This window comes from Lepus europaeus, chromosome 4 (assembly GCF_033115175.1).
Source record: "Lepus europaeus isolate LE1 chromosome 4, mLepTim1.pri, whole genome shotgun sequence".
NCBI lineage: Eukaryota > Metazoa > Chordata > Mammalia > Lagomorpha > Leporidae > Lepus > Lepus europaeus.
The window spans coordinates 75,886,622-75,910,469 of NC_084830.1; the positions used below are offsets into that span (position 1 = coordinate 75,886,622).

At 36.5% G+C, this 23,848-nt stretch overlaps 1 protein-coding gene across 2 annotated transcripts in view; it reads left to right on the forward strand.

Moving 5' to 3' along the window:
• ARFGEF1 (ADP ribosylation factor guanine nucleotide exchange factor 1) overlaps window positions 1–23,848 on the forward strand; it is a 149,910-nt gene that overhangs the window by 34,739 nt on the left and 91,323 nt on the right. For both annotated transcript variants that reach the window (XM_062188387.1, XM_062188385.1), the window contains exons 2-7: window positions 10,695–10,725; window positions 11,360–11,516; window positions 12,470–12,616; window positions 14,112–14,291; window positions 17,395–17,671; window positions 21,793–21,903. In XM_062188387.1, the coding sequence (XP_062044371.1) occupies window positions 10,695–10,725; window positions 11,360–11,516; window positions 12,470–12,616; window positions 14,112–14,291; window positions 17,395–17,671; window positions 21,793–21,903 (903 nt within the window). The remainder of the gene's footprint in view (window positions 1–10,694; window positions 10,726–11,359; window positions 11,517–12,469; window positions 12,617–14,111; window positions 14,292–17,394; window positions 17,672–21,792; window positions 21,904–23,848) is intronic.

The window sequence follows — 23,848 nt, forward strand, 5'->3', positions numbered from 1 at the left end:
CTAGGCTGAGATCATATGGCTGAAGTTCGAACTCTAATCACTAGTTTTACTGTCAGAATGGCTAATCCTTATCATGAAACTATTAACATGACTAACTTCATTGAGGAAATTCCAAGAGTGTAGAGGCTCCCATCCAACATTAGGGACAAAGTCTAACTAAATTGTTCAGTTAACAGCAGTATGGTTTTGTTATCAGGATAGTATTGACCTCAAAAGAAGTTGAGAAGTTTTCTATCTGTAGAACTGATGTTAATTCTTTGTACACATTGCTAGAAATCTGCAGCGAAACTATCTGGTCTAAAAAATTTCATTTTTGATAATTTTTAAATAGTGTATTTAATAGTTACAAGAATATTCAGATTACCTATTTTGTACTGAGAAAATTGTGATAGCTGGTGCTTTTTAGAGGAATTTCTCCATTCACCTCAGTTGCCAAATTTGTGTCTATAGTTTTCACCTCATCCCTTTTAATGTCTGTGGTGTGTATAATAATGTCTTGTTTCATTCCTGAAACTGGCAATTTGTACCTTTTTTTCTTTATTTTTTTATTACCTTTTGTAAAAGATTATTTTATTTATTTGAAAGAGTTAGAGAAAGGTAGAGACAGAAAGAGGTCTTCTACCCACTGGTTCACTTCCCAAAAGGCCACGACTGGGGCTGGGCCAGGCTTAAGCCAGGAGCCAGAATCCTCCTCCAGATCTCCAATCTGGGTACAGAGGCTCAAGGACTTGGGCTATCTTCCACTTGCTTTTCCAGGAACATTAACAGGGAGCTGGATTGGAAGTAGAGCAGCTGGACTCGAACTGGCACCCAAGTAGGATGCCAGTGCTGCAGGCCCAGGCCTCAGCCCACTATACCATAGTGCTGGCCCCTCTCTTTTCTTTTTATCAACCTTATATAAAGTTTGCAATTTTTATTGATTTTTTCAAAGAATATGCTTTTTCTTATTGATTTTTTAACCTATTTTTATATTTTGAAATATTATTGATTTCTGCCCTTATGTTTATTGTTTCTCTTTGCTTTAGGTCTGTCCTGTGCTTTCCCTAGTTTCTTAAGAGGGAGCTTACACTTAACACCTTTCCTCTTTTCTGATGAAGCATTTAGTACTACGGGTCTCCTTCTCAGCATGCTTTAGCTGTATCCACAAAATATGCTGTTTTTTCATGTTTATCCAGTTCCATGTAATCCCTTCCCCCAGCCCCTCAGAACTTTATTTTTATTATTTAACTTTCATTTTATTTGAAAGGCAGAGGGAGATTTTTCCATCTATTATTTCACTCCCCAAATGCCCATAACAGCCTAGACTGGGTCAAGCTAAAACCAGGAGCCAGAACTCAGTCCGAGTCTCCCATTTGAATGACTGGAACTCAAGTACTTGAACCATCACTTGCTGCCTCCCAGGATGTGCATTAACACAAAGCTAGATCAAAAGCAGAGGAACTAGGGACTTGTATAGGCAGCCTAATATGAGGTACAGTATCCAAGAGGTGACCTTAAACCTTGTGCCAAATGTCCACCTTGGGGTACTTCTTGATCCATGCATTATTTAGAAGTGTGGTGTTTAATTTCTAAGTGTTTAATTTGTAAGTGTTTAGAAATCTTCTTTTTAATCCCTTGATTTCTCATTTTTTAAAGTCAGTTCTTTTAAATTTGTTGGTTTATTTTATGGCCTAGTATATGAACTATCTTAGTTGAATGGTCCATGGGCATTTGAGAAGAATGTGTATTCGGCTGTTGTTGAATGGAGTGTTCTAGATTCTGTTGATTATTGGTGGTGGTCAGTTCATATCCTTGGTGATTGGTCTGCTAGTTCCATCTATTATTGTAAGAGGGATGTTGAGGTCTTCAGCTATCATTGCAAATTTGTTTCTTCTTTCAGTTCTGTCAACTTTAGCATTATGTATTTTGAGACTCCTATCTGTTGCATTACACATTTAGGATCACTGTGTACTTTTAATGTATTGGCCCTTGTATCATTTTGTAATATACTTTGTTCTGGTCTTTTTTTTATTCTCAGTGCTATTTTGATAATTATTGTAGCCCCTCCTGCTTTGTTTTCTTGTCTTTTTGTTATCTGTTTACTTTCAGGCTCCATATGTCATTCTGCTGTAAGTGAAGTTAGTTTTAAGTAGGTAGCATACATAATATGCTTATCCAGGGTTTGCCTTTCTCTGTTTTTGGTTACTAGCAGCCAACTTTAGTCTGGAAATATCAAATGCAAGATTCCAGAAATAATTCAGAACTTCAGATTACACACCACATTGAATAGTGTGATAAAATTATTTGTTATCCTGTTCCTTCCTACCCAGGACATGAATGATCCCTTTGTCTAGCAAATCCATATTGAATGTGCACTACCCACCTGTTAGTAATGTCTTGGTTACTGGTTTAGATGCATGGTATCACAGTGCTTGTGTTAAAGTGACCCTTATTTTACTTAATAATGGCCCCAACAGCCAAGTTAGTGATACTAATAATTTAGATATGCCAAAAAAGAATCCACAGAGTGCCTCCTTTAGATGAAAAGTTGAAAGTTCTCTACTTAATAACAAGTCAGTAAGATATAGGGGAAAATCTCTCCATTTGTGAAATTGTGAAGAAGAAGAAAAAAATTCATGCTAGTTTTGCTGACGTACCTCAAATTGCAGAATTTACTGTCATAGCATGAGGTAGTTGCTTAGATATGGTAAAAAATACATTAAATTTATTTATGAATATATAATAGAAAACATGTTTATATAAGATTGTACTATCTGGGGTTTCAGGCATCCACTGGGGTTTTGGAACATATCATCTGTTTTTGCATAATGGCGAACTGCTATAGTTGATTCACATTTTTAAAATCTAATATGCTAAACTCTGCCTTAATTGTTGTGGTTAGACATTTTATATTTAATACAATATTTGTATGTTAGGGTTGGTCCGCCATTTTACCTTCATTTTCCATTTTCCCCCTCATTTTTTTCTTTCCTGTATTCCTTTTCCGGCCTTTATGTGGGTCGCTGGAAAATGTTTAGGGATTGGGCATTGTGGTGCAACAATTAAGATGCAACTTGGAACACCTGCATCCCATAAGAGAGCCTGGGTTCCAGTCCCCAGTGGACTTCTAATCCAATTTCCTGCTAATGTACACCCCGGGAGGCAGCAGGTGATGGCTCCAGTACTTGGGTCCCTGCCCATGGGAGACCTATATGGAGTTCTAGGCTCCTGATTCCCGCCTGACCCAGTCCTGGCTGTTGCGAGCATCTGGGGAGTGAACCAGCAGATAGAAGATCAGAGCCTCTGTCTGCTTGATTCATCTTTTATTTGATTTTTTTTTACTTGTGCTAGACAGAACATCATCCACATATTTTCAAAGTATACTCATGTCAACATTTCACCAGTATTTTTCTTTTTTATCTATTTAGTTTTTTCATGATTGATTTGAAAAGCAGAGTGAAAGAGAGAGGGAGAGTCAAGAGGAATAAATGTTATCTAGTGCATGGAATAGGGCTATTTTCCATTGTTCTTTGTATTCCTAGCACCTAACTGTCAGTCACATAGTAAGTAGACATTCCATAAATGTTACCTAAACAGATGAAGCAAATAAAATCTTCCTTGTTTTTCATTGACATTTCTTCTCTTTTAAATATTTATTTTATTTGAAAAGCAGAGTTAGAGGGAGAGAAAGAAAGATCTTCCATCTGCTGGTTCACTCCCCAAATGACCACAATGGCCAGGACTGGGCAAGGCTAAAACCAGGACTCCAGAGTGTCTTCTGGGTCTTTCTTGTGGATGCAGGGACTGAAGCAACTTGGGCCATCTTCCACCGCTTTTCCAGGCACATTAGCAGGGAGCTTGATTGAAAGTGGAGCATCTGGGATATGAACCGTCACCTGCATAGGATGCTGGCATCACCCCATTTCTTTCTCGTGGCTTTCCTATTAGTGATTCTTGCTTCTATTGTCCAGGGCAGAAAATGATAGTGTTTCTAAAGTCATCTGCTTTAAGTTTACACAGAGGTTAACATCTACTTTGTTTTTAAGTAATTTGTTTCTCCTAACCAATAAAATGATTTAAAATCAAAGTAGAAGTATAAGCTATGAGACCAAGGTGATCTGGAGAAAAATATACTTTTTGCTTATCAGCATCAAGGTCTGAAATCCAGGGGTGATAACTAGCTTTTCAAATAAAACAAGATCTTGAGGCAGGTGTCTTTTCTAGCAGTTAATATGCCTGCATCCCATTGTGGAATGCCTTTAGCTCCACATCCACCACCAGCTCCTGACTTTGTCTTAAGTAACTGAAATTTTGTACCATTGATTAACATCTTCCTTTTCCCTATACACCCTCTTCCCCGAACCTCTGGTAACCACCATTTTATTTTCTGTTTCTGTGAGTTTGACTTTTTTTAGATTTGTCTTTTTGTGTCTGCCTTTACTTAGCCTGTCTTCCAGGTTCACCCATGTTGTTGCTAATAACCGAATTTTCTTCTTTTTTAAGGCTGAATAATTATATAAATAATGCCACATTTTCTTTGTTCATTCATCTAATTATGAACACCCAGGTTGCTTGCATATTGTAGCTAGTATTCTCATAAATAATAATGTACTCTATTTTAAAATTAGAGATTTTAAATGCTTTTGCCCCCCCAAAATAAGTGAAATGATGAAATTGTTGATTAGCCTGTTTTACTCATTCCATGATGTTAATACATATCTCCATTAAATATATGATTACTAATTGTCAACTTAATGAGATTAAAAATTAAATTTTAAAGGGAAAATGTTAGTTAATTTCAAGTATCTCAAATCAAGGATAAGCAAATCATCACAGTGCTTTATAATCTCATGTTTTTTTAAAGATATGGCCTTGGACCTACAGGAGTACATAAGTAGGGTTTGTGAATGAGAGTAGAGAATGGGTGGAGGGTTGAGGCAGGTTGTGGAATATTTCACCCATGAGGTGGAGTTTGGGAAAGCACCAGGTGCATTTTATTCATCTCTATAATCTCTCAACCATCTGCTTTTTAAATCCAGATCCTTACTACACATTAAAAAAATGTTATGTTTCTGGCAATTCTTTTGCCATTAGCTCTGTGTTATTTGCCAAGAAGTTATTTCAGATTTCAGTTTCCTTAAGCCTCTTTAGCTCTTTCTGTTCTAGTCATCTAATGTTACATAATCAAGTATCCCAATATTGAGTGGCGTAACACAGTGACCATTTTATTATGCTCACAGATTCTGTGTGTATCTGGAATTCAGATGGGGCATGTTGCTGCTCCACAATGTCTGGGACCTCAGCTGGGATGACCCAAATGACTAGGGGAGGAGCTCTTCATGAATGGCTGGAAACTGGAATTCTCTGGAATCTTCTTTACTCACATGTCTGGTGACTGGGCTGTGATGACTTGGAAACTGGGCTCAACTGGGACTGTTGACAACTGTTTTTATGTAGCCTCTAGTGGCTTGGGTTCCTCACATTAGTCCATTAGATTCCAGAAGTGGGTGTCTGCAGAGTCAGCATTCCAGGAGAATCAGGCAGGAGATGACTGGCCTTTTATGACCTAACCGTGGCAGTTGTTCACTGTCACTTCCACTGCGTTCTGTTGGTTATTTATAAATCCCTAAGGAGCCCACATTCAAGGGGTAGGGGAATCAGATTCTGCTTCTTGGTGAGGGTGTGGCAAGATCACTTTGTAGAAAGAAGATCGTATGGGATGGCAGGTATAGTGGTTGTTTTGGAAAGTATAATCTGTCACATTATCTCCCAGTCTTCAAATTCATATACTAGTTGAGCATCCTGAATCTGAAATCTAAAATGCTCTGAAATCTAAAAATTTTGAGCATCATGTGGATTTTTGGACTAGAGATGTTCAACCAGTAATATCTATATAAATATCCCATGATCTTGAACACTTCTGACCACTAGCATTTTGGATAAGGGATACTTGTATGCTAGTTCCTGTTGTTTTGTCACAATAAATATCCCACAGAGGTCTAAAATAAGACATGACCAAAATCTGCCTATTGTTTATTCCCACCCTGTAGGCCTGCACAATGAGAAAAGTACATTTTGTATCTAAATTAGTGGTATACACACCAAATCTGTTCATGCTAACCTTCCCCACAGGAATAAGAAAGGTTTGCTCTATTGTTCTTCCTTGTCCATGAAATTTATATTTACTCATTCCTCTTGTCCTTTTAATTCAAACCATTGTCTCTTCCTTTAATTACTGTAACATTCTTTTTAATTTCTGTATTTTTTACTGAATTCTTAACTGTATGAAATGTGATTCTAAAGTCACAAGAGTGTCTTTGAAAAGGTAAAGCTTATAGAAACTACATCCTAAGAAATGTTATTTTTCAAAGTAATTCCTTTTATGTATTCAACATTTTATTTAAAGTGCTTTCGCCATACATAATTATTGTTGATTCAGCTCACCATTCTTAATCATCATTGCTGTTACACAGTTAATAGGGTGGGTTTTTGTTTTTGTTTTTTTTTTAGAATCTAATGGAAGTTATGTACTCTTCCTAGAACGGTGCTTGCACATAAATAATTTGAGATGATCACAGAAGTTCTGAAATTAAAGAACTTTTTAATTGTAGTCACATGCCATTCTTCAGACTTGATTCGGAGATATTCTTAATGGTGGTTAGTTTGATTCCTTTTTTTATAAGTTTTCTTTTGTGAGGTTATTCATTTGAAAGAAGGAGGTAGGCAGAACTACAGCTGATAAATTCCACCGCTATTTTTGAGTACAAGCACCATTATAATAGTTGATGCATGGACTTCCATGGTTATAGCTTTGAAGGAAATGAACTTTGGATGTGTTTAAGTTCTCGTGTTTATTATAAATCTGTTCATTTGACTTTAAGACCTTAAGATTACTAGTTTAGATTTCATTGAGTAGCTGTCGTTGCTGTGTAACTTATGTTATAGAAGGGTATTTCAAAATGTTCATGGAAAATGAAATTTATTTTAGTACAAAATACTTGTGAAATCCATGCATACTAGGAATTTTCATAAAGTTCACGGAAAATGCATATTATGAAAAAAGTATGCCCAGATTGCAAAAATGCTTTGCACCAAAATAAACATCTTCAGTTCCATTTTTCTGTGAACTTTTTGAAATACCCTTTATGACAAAATTGATAAGTAGATTGAAATTATTCTTAGTATATAGATAATAAAGTTTGTTGAATTCTGATAAGCATTTTTGTGGTTTATATTTGTATTGTCAATGAAGAAAAAAGAACTGCTAAGCAAGTTAATGAAAATATAAAAGGGAAATATAACATTTAGGAGATCAAGTATAACTTACATATACTCATTTTTAAAAAGTAGATCATTATTTTCTGTCATTAAGTGAGTCCTGTGCCTTATCAGATGTTGGGTTATTCCCAGTTATTGAGTCTATCTGTAAGGAATAAAACTTAGATTTGTTTGAAAGTGCTTTGAAATTTATTCTTGTTATGCTAATTAACAAGGATCCATTTCCTCCAGTTTTAATCTTTCCTTAGATATATATTTCAGAAAATTATGTTTCTCAGATTATTTAAAACATTTCTAAAGGAACAGGGAAATTAATATCTAGAGAAAAATAATTCCTGATTCTCTACGCAAAAATTTTTATTTTCCTAAGCACTGTATTATACAGTTAATAAAACTGAATATCACTGAACAAATCCAGCATTTGATTTTTATCTTATTTTAGCTAAGAAATGAGGATTTTGCATTATTATATCCACTACTATTTGCATTGTTTCTAGAGTTTGCAGAACAGACACTAGTTTGTTTCTTGCTTTGTTTCTGGTTTTAATGGGAAAGTATTTCACAGTTAAGCATTATGTTTATGGTAGTTGGATTATGCTACTTCTTAGTTGGATGTTAGTAATTTTTTCTTTAATAATTGAAAATTAGTTTGCTTCTTGGTTCTGCTGCTGAATGCCAACTTTAATTCACTAAAATAGGAAAGTACTTTGGGCCGGCGCCGTGGCTTAACAGGCTAATCCTCTGCCTTGCGGCGCCGGCACATGGGGTTCTAGTCCCGGTTGGGGCGCCGGATTCTATCCCGGTTGCCCCTCTTCCAGGCCAGCTCTCTGCTATGGCCCGGGAGTGGAGTGTAGGATGGCCCAAGTGTTTGGGCCTTGCACCCCATGGGAGACCAGGAGAAGCACCTGGCTCCTGGCTTCAGATCAGCGAGATGCAGTGGCCATTGGAGGGTGAACCAACGGCAAAAAGGAAGACCCTTCTCTCTGTCTCTCTCTCACTATCCACTCCTCCTGTCAAAAAAAAAGAAAAAGAAAAAAAAAAGAAAAGTACCTTGAAAGACTGTGCTACTGGACATTCAGTATAAATTAAGTTTGAAAGGCTAGTCCAAGAAGTCACACAGGTACAATAAATGGGTGCAAGTATAGTAGATAAAACTCAGCTGTCTTATTTTTATCCTTTATAAGCGATGAGGTTTTTTCCCCCTTTAGTTGAAATGTGCAGAGACAGATACAGAGCTCCCATCCCAAGGTTCACTTCCCAAATACCCACAACAGGTAGAACTGGGCCAGGCCAAAGCCAGGAGCCAAGAACTCAATCTAGATCTCCCACTTTGGGCAGGGACCCCATTTCTCCAGTCATCATCACTTGCTGCCTCCCAGGGTGTGAATTAACAGGAATTTGGGATCAGGAAGTAGAGTGGAGTTGAGACTTGAATGCTGGTACTCTAATATGGGCAACTTAACTGCTAAGCTGAATGCCTACCCAGTGTTGTACATTTTTTTAAGTAGTATTTTAAACAGCTGAATATAATACATTTTAAAAAGACATATTTATTTATTTATTTATTTTGAAAGGCAGGGTGACAGAGAGGAGAGGCCAGAAAGAATGTGAGCTTCTTCCATCTGCTTGTTCACTCCCCAAATGGCTGCAACAGCCATTCTGAGGCAGACCAAAGCCAAGAGCCAGGAACTCCGTCCTGGTGTCCCACATGGGTAGCAGGGACCAAGTGCTTGGGCCATCCATCTTCCACTGACTTCCCAGTCATATTAGGGAGAAGCTGGATTAAAGTGGAGCAGCACTTGAACCAGCATTCTGGAGTAGGATGCTGACATCACAAGCAGTGGCCTAATCCACTGTGCCACAACTCTAATGCATGTAATTTTTTTTTTTTTTTTTTTTTTAAACAGCATTCCCCTCCCATTCCTGCCACTGGTAAAATGGAAAGGAAATTTAGCAAAGTCACTTTATAAAGGACTTAAATATAGTCTCTGGTACATGGAAAGTACTCTGATAGTTTCTAAGATGATTATTACATATATAAAGTAGTAGTAGTTTATAATATCCAAATTTATAATACCCAGTTTTCTTTTTTTTTTTTTTTAATTTAATTTTATTTTTTTGACAGGCAGAGTGGATAGTGAGGGAGAGAGATAGAAAGGTCTTCCTTTTTGCCGTTGGTTCACCCTCCAAGGGCCGCTGCGGCCAGCACATCGTGCTGATCCGAAGCCAGGAGCCAGGTGCTTCTCCTGGTCTCCCATGCAGGTGCAGAGCCCAAGCACTTGGGCCATCCTCCACTGCCTTCCCGGGCCATAGCAGAGAGCTGGCCTGGAAGAGGGGCAACCGGGATAGAATCCGCGCCCCAACCGGGACTAGAATCCGGTGTGCTGGCGCCGCAAGGCAGAGGATTAGCCTGTTAAGTCACGGCGCCGGCCAATACCCAGTTTTCTTAATGTGAGTGTTCTTAGATGTTCCTACTCATTTATAATGGGGTGGTTAATAAACCAGCATCTGGAATTTGATTACCTTGTACTGAAACCTGATGAAGCCTCATAAGCCACACATCCAAGCCATGTAGTCCTGGGTCAAGGTAATTCTACCTTTCTGCCTCAATTTCTGAAGGTACGACAGTACATATCTGAGTGAGTTGTTGTGAGGCTTAAATATGTTAGTACTTGTAAAGTCACTAATCCATGTGAGTTAGAGCATGTGACGTATAATGATGCCTGGGGTGTGATATGTGTGAATGCTTTCCATCCAAATTTCAAGGAGTTTTAATCAATTAACCAGAGTCCTGTCCTTCATATATCAAATTTAAGAGTCTTTAAATACAGGTAGGATTTATCTATCCTACCCCTTATAGTAGAAGTAGCAAATGGGAAAATTTCCCATTAAATTGGACATGTTTATTTTATAGTGACTTGTATAAATAGAAAAATTGGCCTAATATCAACCATATAAACTGTATTTAAGAAGTTTATTTCTGGCCTAATAATCTTCCTGTGATGTGCCCAAGAGTGGTATATACTGGGTTTTGGCTTTTTTTTCCCCTCCCTCTCTCAAAATGATTCTTTTATTTTGTGACTTCAATGTAGTCTACATAATATTTTGTTCTTAATATTAATGCCTCTGGATAATGTAAATATTTCAAAGAAACAGGAAATGCTTTGAGAAAAGGAAATTCTTTGGGAATTAGTACTCTATAATTTCACTTGTACTTACAGCTGTTGATATATACTGTTCATCCAGTTTCATAATTATATTTTGTGAATTAATATATTTAGATAAAATAATTTTAATACCTAGTTTTCATTGAATTTGCATTCTTTCTTTTCATAGAAGTTATGAATGTGTTTGAAAAACCTGTAATCAAATTACTTAATACTTTTTTGTTGTCAAATTTTCTAATGCTTGTTTTTTCCTCTCTTCCCATCCCTCAGAGGAAATAAAAGCTGAAACTGAAAAACAGAGGTTTGTGGGATTTTTAAACTTGTTTAGTAAAAATAACTTGCAGATTTCTCAGTCTTGGCCAAAATAATAGTACAATCATCTCTATTTTAGTGGGGGCAGATTTTCTGAATGTGATCTTTAGTCACATTAACTTTTTAAAAATGATTTAAAACAAATGTAATCATAAGCATATCAATTAAGATCTCATATAAATAAGTATATACAGATATTTCTGAAGTGCCGACAGATATACTTCAAAAATCTTAATGATTTAAATTTATATTTAGAGAAATTACTAGTTTTTTTGGTAGTATTAGCCTTTGAGAACAGTATTGAGTAACTCAAAAGTGCACTTTGACTTAAGGACAAGGCTTTTTAAGGCACTATGATACTGAATTTGTTAAGGGGCAATATAATATTTCCATAATAGGAACACCTTGAAATCTTTGTAAAAATATTGGACAAGAATCTAGTGTCTGTGTTTACTCACCCACCACTAGCTTTTTGGCCTTACAGCAAATTACTTAACTTCTCTGAGCTTTGATTTTCTAGTTTAGCAAGGTTTATTTTAGAATTGAAATTTGAGGCTTGCGTATGAGTTTATTATTGATAGAATAAATGTAATGTTCTAAACAGATTCTTCCTTTTCATTTAGTCCTCCTCATGGAGAAGCAAAAGCTGGATCAAGCACCCTTCCACCAGTGAAATCAAAGGCAAATTTTATTGAAGCAGACAAGTACTTCTTACCCTTTGAGTTGGCATGCCAGTCCAAATGTCCCCGTATAGTTAGTACATCTTTAGATTGTTTACAGGTAATTGTGAAATAATATTACCTAAAAATGATGTGTTTTTATGAGTTTCTAAATGCTCAAAATTGATCATTCACATTTCAATGAAAGCCTTCAATATTTGTTTATGGTAAGAAACAAAATGGTGGCTTATATTCAATGTAGACAATATGAATTAGATTGATGTTGACATCTATTTCACTGCTGGATTTTAGGTATGCCATTCATTCATTTATGCTGGAAAAATTCCTAAACTTTCCTCTCCTCTCCCCTCTCCTCCCCTCTCCTCCCCCCACACAGGATCCTCTTAGATATTTATAAGACAAAACTCCAGGTTTTTTCATTGTTTGGGAATTATACGTATTCAAGGAACAATTAAGTGGCCAGGAAGAGACCCTATGATTTGTCCTTAAGATTAGCTTAAAAGTAATTTGCTCATCTAATTTTTGATCTTGTTTTCCCTGGAAAACTAGAATTATGATATCTAAAGCCTTCCTCCAGGCTATGATAGTAATAATAAATGAGTAAATCTGTGACTTATTGCAGCCAGTGTGATGGAAATAGGTTTTCTGCATATTGATAAGTATAATCTAGAAAGAGATTTAGAGTCATTTAAAAGTGTTAAGGTAGTTTTCAAAAACAGTATTAGTAAAACTATAGTTAGGTAGAAAGCAGTGAGCAATTTAATTCCCCAAAAACAAGTTCTCAAGGCTTGGCTTTCCTAGTATTTCCTGATGGTCATTGTTCCATTATGATTATTAGAAGTGCAAATGATTTCACGTTTATAGTGAATAAATTTGCTACAGTAGAAGTGTACCATTAGTTTTATTCCTTAATTTTGTGAAAAAAAAAAAAACCTCTATATTCAATTGTTATGTTGTAATTTGTACTCAATTAGTGTATATACTAATTGTATGTGTGTGTGTTTATATATATATTAGCTTATATAGGATCTTTATTTTCCTTCTCCATTTCAGAAACTTATCGCTTATGGGCACTTGACTGGCAATGCTCCAGATAGCACAACGCCAGGCAAAAAATTAATTGATAGGATTATTGAAACTATTTGTGGTTGCTTCCAAGGTCCTCAGACAGATGAAGGAGTTCAGTTGCAGATAATAAAGGTAATTAATTATATAAAGTGAATATATTATTCATATTTTATGTGTATTTCAGTAGCCATAGTGTTACTTTTGAAAATTAGGCCCAGTGTGATTGATGTGGAAAGGCCAGTAACCAAAGACAAGAGTTGCTGCAGGGAACAAGTTTTCTTAAGTAGCCCCTAAGGGAAAAGAGTGGATTCCAATCCCATTTATGCTCTTCGAAGTTTGCAAGTCAGCAAGACTTTTAAAGGAAAAATGGGAGATGGGGAAGATTGTCAGGTTTTTAGGGTTGATGCTGATGTCACTTGAGTGGAGGCTTCTTTGTGATAAGAAACTAGTTTGAGACTCCTTAGGTATGAAATTTCACTGCTCTTTGGCAGGTGATTGTGAATTCCTCCATTAGTGAGATCTGCTGATCTGGCCATCTAGCTCCTTACAGTCAGTTTCTGAAGTTTTTGAGTCTGCATGTACTTGAACAAACAGCCACAAGATTAGCAGCTAACTTTTGTCAGAACAGGAAAAGGAATGGAAAATGTACTTTTTAATTATTCTAAACGTGTGGCTGGTGTCAAGGTTAGAATATGAAAAAGAAAAAGAAAAATATAGTACAGTTAAAATAGAAGTTATTTGGATGCTTTTTAGATCCCTTATCAGAGGATTTTGTTATTGAATGTCAAGAGTTTGTTACAAAAAGGTAATATTCCTGAATCTCTTCTTTTAAAAGTCCCAAGTAGTCATCCAGATTTTTTTGGTGTCTGGTATATGTTTCGTACATATTCTGTCCTTCAATCTTTAGGGGTGTCCCCTGTATGTTCTGTACTATTGAACAGCTGAAAGCCTGTCCTCTCAACTCCTGGATCAACATGTAGACTTTACCCACCAGCTTTCATGATTCTCTTTTACCTATCCAGCTACTGAACCTGTTCAGCAAAACTGTGCTGGGTTCAGATGGTTGAACTCCTGTAGAGAAAACCTAGTCATGTTTTCAGTTTGTTAGAAGTACTAAGTTCTTAATGTTATTGCTAATGGTAATGGTGGTGTGTAAAATTTTCATGTACTGTAGTATGTTAGAAATTGTTTACATGTAAAATCTGTTCCTTAGTGTATGAATATAGCTCCTTCTGAGCCTTTCAGTTTCATAGCTGTTATTTACTTCCCATGTCCTGTAATACCTTTATTCTAAGAAAACTATCTATTTTAATAAATTTAAATAACATTTCTAGTAAAATGTAAGCAGGGTGGAAACAAATTATAGTTGAATGATTTTTCTGGTATTCTAAGGCTGAGAAGATTATTGGGAAATTACTGCCAGAATGAAGAAAACATTTTTACAGTTGATGATAAATTCAAAGGCAGGTATAAATGCTATATATATTTGAAAGTATTTGTGAGAAAAAAAAAAAAGAAAGTAATTGTTTCTGGAAGTTTTACTTCTATTATGGAAATGGATTTTTTTTGTTTGTTTGTTTGCTGAAACTCCAGGTGTAGAAAATTGTTTAACTTTGTCTTTTTTTAGGCTTTACTTACTGCAGTAACATCACAACACATAGAAATTCATGAGGGAACTGTACTGCAAGCTGTGAGAACATGCTACAATATCTATCTGGCAAGCAAAAATCTCATCAATCAGACAACAGCCAAAGCGACTCTTACTCAGATGCTAAATGTTATCTTTGCACGCATGGAAAACCAAGCAGTAAGTATTAGAAAAATAAAGAGATTGTGTAGAAAATCTCAGGTGTCAAATATAGAAAAGAGTTTACAGTAATTATAGTTAAGTTTTTGTACAAACAGAAATTTTCTTTAATTTACAATTCTGCTTACTGTAGTTTTGCTGTGTTTTGTTGCATTTTATTTTGAGGCTTACTGACATGTTTCATTTGGAACAAAATGTTTTTATTCATGAAGGCGATGTGAAAGATTGATTGCCATCTTCCTCATAGGAGTGTTTATGAATTGATATTTTTATTGCAATCAAACTTAGTGGGGTGTAATGAAAATATAAAAGTACTTTTTTCCTTCTTAAATATGAAGGAAGAATTCTCATAAATAGGAGGAAAAGAGAAAGAAAATCATCATTAGAGAAATACTACAGTAAATACTATTGCTAATCTTATTGTCTTCTTTCTTTACTTATTTATAGCAATCACTACCCATTGACACTTATTTTTTTCCATGGATTGTAATCTGATATTATCATCATTTATTTTCCAAATTATTCCCCCTTTGGCCTTGTATGCTTTTGACAGACTCCTATTCTTTTTGAGTACCTTTGTACTTCTGGAAATTTCAAGATGTTTCAGGTTATTTTGAATTTTCCCTGCTTCAGCTCTGGAATCAACTACTTCAACAAGGAACTCTTGCTCCTTTCATTGGAGAATGATGTAGTTCACCCTATCTTCACACTTTGACTTTCTGATGGTATATATTAAAAAGTTATGTTTTTAAAATGATATTTCTGATTCCATTGCAGTGCCACAGGATTCATTTTAACATTTTCTCTTAATTTATTAATAGTAGAAAATTTGGCATTCATTTTCTATGATATAGTAATTACTCAATCCTACATTAGTTTTAGAATTGCTGATGCATACTACTGTCAGTAGCAAGTTTAAGTAGATAAAAATTTTGTCCTGGCTGGCGCCGTGGCTAATCCTCTGCCTTGCGGCGCCAGCACACCGGGTTCTAGTCCCAGTTGGGGCGCCGGATTCTATCCCGGTTGCCCCTCTTCCAGGCCAGCTCTCTGCTATGGCCCGGGAAGGCAGTGGAGGATGGCCCAAGTGCTTGGGCTCTGCACCTGCATGGGAGACCAGGAGAAGCTCCTGGCTCCTGGCTTCAGATCAGCACGATGCGCTGGCCGCAGCGGCCCTTGGAGGGTGAACCAACGGCAAAAAGGAAGACCTTTCTCTCTGTCTCTCTCTCACTATCCACTCTGCCTGTCCAAAAAAAAAAAAAAAAAAAAAAATTGTCTTTGTCTCTATATTATCCATTGAAATTATTGTTTTCCAAAGTTGCCAAGGGTAATTTTCTTTGTTCCCCACATTTCAATGTGGTAAAGATGTTTCTTTATGAAGCTTTTAGGCTTATTTGTTACTATTTGCTTTTCATTTTTAGTATCCCTCACACTCTGGTTTGTTTTAATTACTTTTTTCAGTGTGTAAAATCTTACTATGACTTAAAATCAGAGCTATAGGCCGGCGCCGTGGCTCAACAGGCTAATCCTCCGCCTTGCAGCACCAGCACACCAGGTTCTAGTCCCGGTCGGGGCTCCAGATTCTGTCCCAGTTGCCCTTCTTCCAGGCCAGCTCTCTGCTGTGGCCAGGGAGTGCAGAGGAGGATGGCCCAAGTACTTGGGCCCTGCACCCCATGGGAGACCAGGAGAAGCACCTGGCTCCTGCCATCGGATCAGCGCGGTGCGCTGGCCACAGCGCGCCAGCCGCGGCGGCCATTGGAGGGTGAACCAACGGCAAAAGGAAGACTTTTCTCTCTGTCTCTCTCTCTCTCACTGTCCACTCTGCCTGTTAAAAAAAAAAAATCAGAGCTATAGAAAAGGTATATATCCAGAGAACTGCCATTGCTTCTAATTCCTACCACCCATTCCTCCCTTCTTTCCACCTCTTGGATGTTAACAGTCTCTTTCGCTGTAGTTTATTCTTTCTGTTACTTTAGCACAAATGAGCAGATACATGCATAGCTTCATATATAATTTAATACCATACTTGCCTGTGGTTGTTCTACTAAACCATGGTGAATATTGGTTGAAGTTAGTTGGGTGAATCCAGTTCCTAGACTTCTCATTGTTAATTTGGAAACTGTCCTTTCTAAATTATTGTTCTAGAATTCTGTTTCTGTGCAGCTAGTTGTGCCTATCATTTTCCTTAACTATGTAATAAGAAATTTGTACCAGTTATATTCTAAGACTTTCTGAATACTAAAATTGTTTAATTTAGATTTATCTAATAAATTTGTGTAATTATCTCTGGTGTTCCCACATAACTTGAAATATTACTGGAGTATGAATTGTTCATATTTGATATTGTGAAATATTTTTCTTTGTGTAAATTAAATCTGAGAATCACTCCTTTTTTTTTAAAAAAAATATTTATTTATTTGAAAGTCAGAGTTACGGAGAGAGGGAGGGAGGAAGGGAGAGAGAGAGAGAGAGGTCTTCCATCCAATGGTTCACTCCACAATTGGCCACAATGGGGATCAGGAGCCAGGAGCTTCTTCCGGGCCTCCCACATGGGTGCAGGGGCCCAAGGACTTGGGCTTGTTTTACGTGCAGTATTATATGCTCATACATAATGATAGATCTTATGAAAACTGAACATTTATAGTTTTCTTCAAACCTGATGGATGGAATGATTTAAGCCTGCATCAGTTTTCTTCAAACCTAATGGATGGAATGATTTAAGCCTGCATGACTACATGTTCCATGTAGTCAGTGTAATTTTATTATATTTTAATTAAAAGATATTGACAAGGTAATGTAACAATGTGCTTCAGAAGGATATATACTAAACATTTCCCTCTCTTGCTTACCCATTTGGTCATTTTCAAATCCCCGTTCTTTATAGATCACCGTTATTTCTAGTTTTTTTTGTGTATTTTTCAGACTTTCTTTATGTGTAAGCCAAACTGAATGTGTTTTATTACCCTATCTACTTTTTCCCTGCTTTAGTAGAACTTTGATTTAGGTAAATCCATATCGTCAACAATCTAGTTATTACTGAGGCTTTTTAAAAATTGTTTAAACAACTTACTTTACTAATGTTGGAAATTATTCTCTTGCTTTCCAGTTGCAGGAAGCCAAGCAGATGGAAAAAGAAAGGCATCGACAACATCATCATCTGTTGCAGTCTCCACTAAGCCATCATGAGCCTGAATCACCTCAACTTAGATATTTGCCACCTCAGACTGTTGATCATATAGCCCAAGAACATGACGGGGACCTTGACCCCAGTGCAAATGATGTGGATAAAAGTCTTCAGGATGACACAGAGCCTGAAAATGGATCTGACATTTCCAGTGCAGAAAATGAACAGACTGAAGCTGATCAAGCAACTGCAGCTGAAAGTAAACTTGAAAAGGGGGTGTGGGATGTGTTTGTTAAGGGAAATTTGTAGGAATTGGAGTTTTGTGGAAAGGATAGTGAAATTCAGTGGATATTAATATTACATATTGTAGTAATTATGGACTTTTTTTCCCACCTCAGCTGGGAAAATTAAGTTAACTTCAGCTCAGAAGCCATCTCTTAAAATTGTATTCATTAGCATCTCATGAGCAGTATGATTAATAGACTTTCTTTGGAAGGGATATGTGTTTCTAGAGTCATAAATGTCTGTTAGCATATTACATAGGAGCTTCAGTTTCTTTCTTTGCTTTCATAGCAAATAAGGGATCTACTTATTTAGTAAGGTTTTCTGAAATATGACTGAAAATGTTAGGAAATCATTACCTGTTTAGAAAATTACTATGATTTTAAAAAGTGCTGAAATTATGGAAACAAATCTTTTAAGTAACCAACTGAAAAGCAAATATTCATTTATTTTTGCATCCTGATTTTGTAATTATGACTAAAATTCAGTTGAATTTTGGCAGTTTTCTAAATATATTTATAAGAAAAAATTAGATTACAAAAAGTTAAACTATTTACTTAACAAATTGGTTTCTATGTAAAAATAATCACATCATCACTTTTCCCTATTCTTTTCAGCATTAGCTGATCTATGAAACTGCCTGTGAGTTTGGTAATTTTGTTTCCTTTGCTCCTTCTTAGCATGACATCAGAAAATTGTGGAAATCCTATTGACTTTTTTCAGCCTAAGTCTATTTGTACTTTACTTTGACAAAGGCTTTTATAATATATGTTTCAGCTCTTGATTTTTTTTTCCTTTAACCACATCTTTTCCATAAATCAGTAGTGGCATGATCAGATACCATTTTACTTTTTAAATTTTTAAGATTTTAATTATTTGAGAAGTAAAGAGAGCACATGCATCTTCTGGTTCACTCCCCATATGCTTTCAGTAGCTTGGGACTGACACCTAACCTGGGAGCCAGGAACTCAATGCAGGTCTCCATGTGGGTGGCAGAGACCCAGATTCTTGAGTCATCATGTGCTGCCTCCCAGGTTATGCATTAGCAGGAGGGAAGCACTCCCATGTAAGATACAGGTGCCTTAACTTAACCTTAACCCTCTAGTCAAATACCTGCTGCCAGTTTACCTTTTTAAATAGTACTTTACTATTTATTTTAAAAGGGATGACATTGATAAACTAAGCATTCACAGTACTTAAGCTAATAGTGAATCCGTATTGCTTATGATTTTTATTTGTCTAACATGCTCTTGCCAAAATTTCTCCTTTTCATTGTGAGTTAATAGAAAGGTTAATTCAAAGAATTAATTTCAAATATTAAATGTAAAACTTTATTTCTTCATTTACTTATCTGTGCATTCACCAAACATTGCCTGAGCATACTATGTCTTAATGTGCTAGGACTTTGGGTTAAAAAGGTGATGGAGATAAAGCCTTTTCCTAGGTTCCTAGTAAGCCTGGAGGGCCAGGTGTACATAAATGAAGTGTTTATCTGATAAGTTCTGTGGTAAAAGTGGCATACACGAGGTAATTCAGCTAAGGAGAATTAGGAAATAACCTTCATAGATAGTGATGATGTGTCAGTCAAATCTTGATGGATCAGGGGTAGGAATTGGCTAGCTAGAAAATTTGGGAGCTCTTCCAGCAGAGGAACAATATGGACTGAGCCCCAAGGAGTAGCAATGTCTGATGTGTGGGAGGCACCCTTGTAGGTGTCTCATAGAATACATAATTATAGCTAAGACATAATTCTGTGGCATTATTGTGATTATTTTGGCTCCAAAGATTTTTTTTCCCAACAGCTGACATTAATGAATGATTTGCTTGAGAGCCACTATGAGTACATGTTCTAGAGTATTTTTCTCTCACTTTCTGTGTGACTGGATATAATTAAGCATTTCTTATGTGTAATAAATATTAGTGACTGTGATTAATCTTTTCTATTAAATACTTTACATGAGGATTAAATCTTAATTCTCTAGTCATTTTATACACATTTAGATAATGACTCTACTAAATATATAGAGTTATATTGCAACTCTTAATATTCAGAATGTAGTTTTTGTCAACTAGAGCGCAAAAATAAAAAGCTTAAGAATGGTGGGAAAACTATCTGTCATGTATGTTTTTATTCCATAAAAGAATCTTAAGTGCTGTTTTTATTTGGATATTTTATAAACTGAGGTTACTGCTTTGATATGCTTATTTATAAAACTTCCTTGTATGGAATTCACACTGCAACAGACAGCAGTTTAGAAGCAGTGGGATTATAAAGAGGACAGACTTCTGGAAGACAGTATGATAAGCAGTAGACTGTTATAGCAGTGGAAGGGGTGGGAGATGGAGACATCAGTGGTGTAGGACAGTGGCTCCCAGGACAGGGTCCCAGATCCCAAAAGCATTACCTTGAGATATTTTCAGTATTTCAAAAAGTCCAGTGGCTGTCTGATTTTTCTCAGCAATAGTCTACACAAGTTATCTAGAATGTTTACACTCTCTCTTTTTTTTTTTTTTTTTTGACAGGCAGAGTGGACAGTGAGAGAGAGAGACAGAGAGAAAGGTCTTCCTTTGCTGTTGGTTCACCCTCCAATGGCCGCCGCGGCCGGCGCACCGTGCTGATCCGAAGGCAGGAGCCAGGTGCTTCTGCTGGTCTCCCATGGGGTGCAGGGCCCAAGCACTTGGGCCATCCTCCACTATACTCCCAGGCCACAGCAGAGAGCTGGCCTGGAAGAGGGGCGACCGGGACAGAATCCAGCACCCCAACCGGGACTAGAACCCGGTGTGCTGCCACCGCAGGTGGAGGATTAGCCTATTGAGCTGCAGCGCCAGCTCTAGAATGTTAACTTTCATCAATTTGTTTTTCTGTAAAGCTTTATTGATTTAATAAAGCAAGGAGTAATGGAAAGACAGAGAAAGAGATCTTCCATTCACTGGTTCACTCCCCAAATGGCTGCAATGGTAAGAGCTAGGCCAGGACAAAGCCAAGAGTCTGGAACTTCATCCAGGTCTCCCACATGGTTGGCAGGAGCCCAGACACTTGAGCCAAATTCTGCTGCTCTCCCAGGTGCATTAGCAGGGTGTTGGATCAGAAGCAGAGCTTCTGGTTGGGACTGAAACAGGCATTCCAGTGTGGTATTGCCACATCCCAGGCAGCAACTTAAGATACTGCACCGCAATGCTAGCCCCAAGTGTCATCATTTTCTTATATGCTATTCAGGAGTTCTGATTGGCAGTAAATCTGTTTTTCCTTTTTAATGTAGGGAATTATTATTTATTTAATAGCTTTTTCATTTGATTCAAAAGACAAGGATGTTTCATCTACTAGTTTACTCCCCAAATGCCTTCAACAGTCAGAGCTAGACCAGCCCAGAACCCAGTCCCTGTTTCCCACATGCATGGCAGAAACCCAAATGCTTGAGCCATCATCTGCTGCCTCCCAGGGTGTGCATTAGCAGCACTCTGGATCAGAAGCAGCGTAGCTGGGAATTGAACCAGGCATTCTGATAAGGGATGTGGCCATTCCAAAAGTGGTGACTTAAACTGCTGCATCAAATACCTTCCCCCTTTTTTTAATATATGTTAAATTGAGGAGTAATTCTTTTTTACTTCATAAATTCAGTTTTACATTGGAAATGTAGATTGCACTAAGGAAGAAATAGTAAAGAAGGGCTGTAAAGCATTGGTGGTGGCCCAGGTCCTATATCTACTACTTAAAGGACCTTACTATATTAGAGTATGTTGTTGTTATTATTATTGATGAGCCTAAATAATCAAAGCAAGCTTTAAATTTAAATATATTATTTGATAAAGGACAGAGTGTAGGAAGTGTAAGTAAATGCATGAGATGTATTAAAAATGTTTCATTCAAAATTCTTTTAAAAGTCCTGTGTTTAAAGAAGTAATGGAGAAAATAGACTATCAAATGAATTGTTCAAATTGGTTTGAATTTGGAAAGTATTTAAGTCTGAATTTGGTATGAGTTTTGAAGGTTTAATGTGTAATTGCTTCTAATTTCATGTATCTTATTTTTTAAAAACTTTTCATTGTAATAAAGTCTCTAAAATTAAAATATTGTTCTCTAATTTTTTTCTTCTGAAGCATTATCTAAAAATGATATATTATATGACGGAGAAAACCAAGACTGTGAGGAAAAGCCACAAGACATTGTACAGAGCATCGTAGAAGAAATGGTGAACATCGTTGTTGGAGGTAGTGTACTTCACTCAAAATTAGTTTATTCTTCTTTATGAACATTCATCTGGTTATGGAGACTATAATATGTGGAACTAAAAGGGCAACCTCTTTCTCAAATTTGTAATTTCCACAGGGGAATTTTTCTTAGGCATCCTCTGCTAAGACTGCAAATAGTGCCAAACCCTATATATGTGATGGTACTTCAGAGAGTTCATTAAAAAATGGAATTTGATAGTGGGCATTTTCCGTGAATCTTTTTGAACTCTTCATATTTTTTTTCTTGTGTGTATATGCACAGATTTAATACTTTTTTCCATCTTGACTAAATACTTTTGCACTGTGTCCATAATGTTTGCAGGTTGAGATACAACAGCAAAACCAGCCTCAATTTTCTTTTTCATTCTTCAGTTTCCTAGATAGAAGGCTCATAATTACCATAGCTCTCGGCAGCATCAGCGTATGATGTTTTTATTTGCTAAGTCAAGAACTTTGACCTTTTCATTTGAAAGGAAGCATGAGGCAGAATCTCTTTAAGATATCTGTACTGCCATCATTGGATTCTCATTCTTTGCGATCATTATTATGTAAAAAAAAGGGCTACTTGAACCTAAGCACTGTGATACTAAGACAGTTAGTGCAAAATAACTACTAGAGTGGGTCCTGTGTACAGATGACCCTGCTACATATATTTCTAGAAATGAGATTAAATGTAGTGTGGATATTAAGAATAGTACTGTTTAACCATACCTACTCCTATTTATATTATTTCTATAACAATATTTCCTTCATTTGAACAACTCCAGAAGCACGCATTCATCTTATTACCTTCTCATTTTCTCGTTCAACAAATAAATGTGGAGTACATACAGTCATGTGACTTTGTTGAGGGATATACACATTAATCTATGATAGAAAATGCTCTATAAAAAAGAATTTATAGAATGTATATAATACAGTAATGTAAGAAAGTGATAAGTTCCTTTAGAAATAAAGTTCACAATTCCATTAAAATTCAGGAAAAAAAGATTCATTATTTCCAGCTGAAATGATCCAGGGGGCTTTATATAAGAGGTGGTGCTTGATTTTAGACTGTGTGAATTCATGCAGATATAGGAGTGGTATTTTCTGTGTTGGAAATTCTATCAGCTAAAGGCTAGAGGAGAGAATGATAGATTTGGGAATCAGCTGATGATTGTTTGGCTAATGTATGTGGATGTCACAGAATAGAAAATAATATTAAAGTAGTGTGGAGGCAACCAGTGAAGGTTTGTAAATTCTAGGATTAGAATTTTGGGCTTCACTCTGAGATAAATTGGATTACCACTGACTATTTTAGAACTGAGAAATAAAATAGAACTATGCCGTAAGAAGCTAAACCTGCAAGTAAGAAGTGTAGTAGAAGACCAGCACAGTAATCTAGGCCTGATTGGGGTAATGATTGTAGAAATGGAAAAGAAAATGTGTGTGAGGTAATGGGCATTGAATTAAGACTTTGTAATTGTGATTAACTAGATAAAGACAAAATAAAAAGTATGTTATAGGTTGCAAAGATCAACCTAAGATTTTATGATTTACTGAGGAGACTCAAAGGACTCAGCATATACTTGTACTCAGTACTCTGATTTGTTACAGCAAAAATATATCAAGCAGAGTCATGAAAGAGAAAGGTATATGGGGCAAAATTCATAGAAAGTCCAATGTACACTTCGAAGTGTCCTTTCTCAGTGAAGTCCTAGGATTCTCTTAATTTCTCTAGCATTGAATTATAAGTGTTGTCTATCTGAGAAACTCATTAGAAACTTAGGACAGGTGTTGGGTTTTTTTTTGTTTGTTTGTTTTTAAGATTTATTTTAAAGGCATAGTACAAAGAGGGAAGAGATAAAGAGAGAAATGTTCCATCTGCTGGTTTACTCCCCAGATGGCCACAATGGCAAGGGCTGTGCCAGGCCAGAGCCAGGAC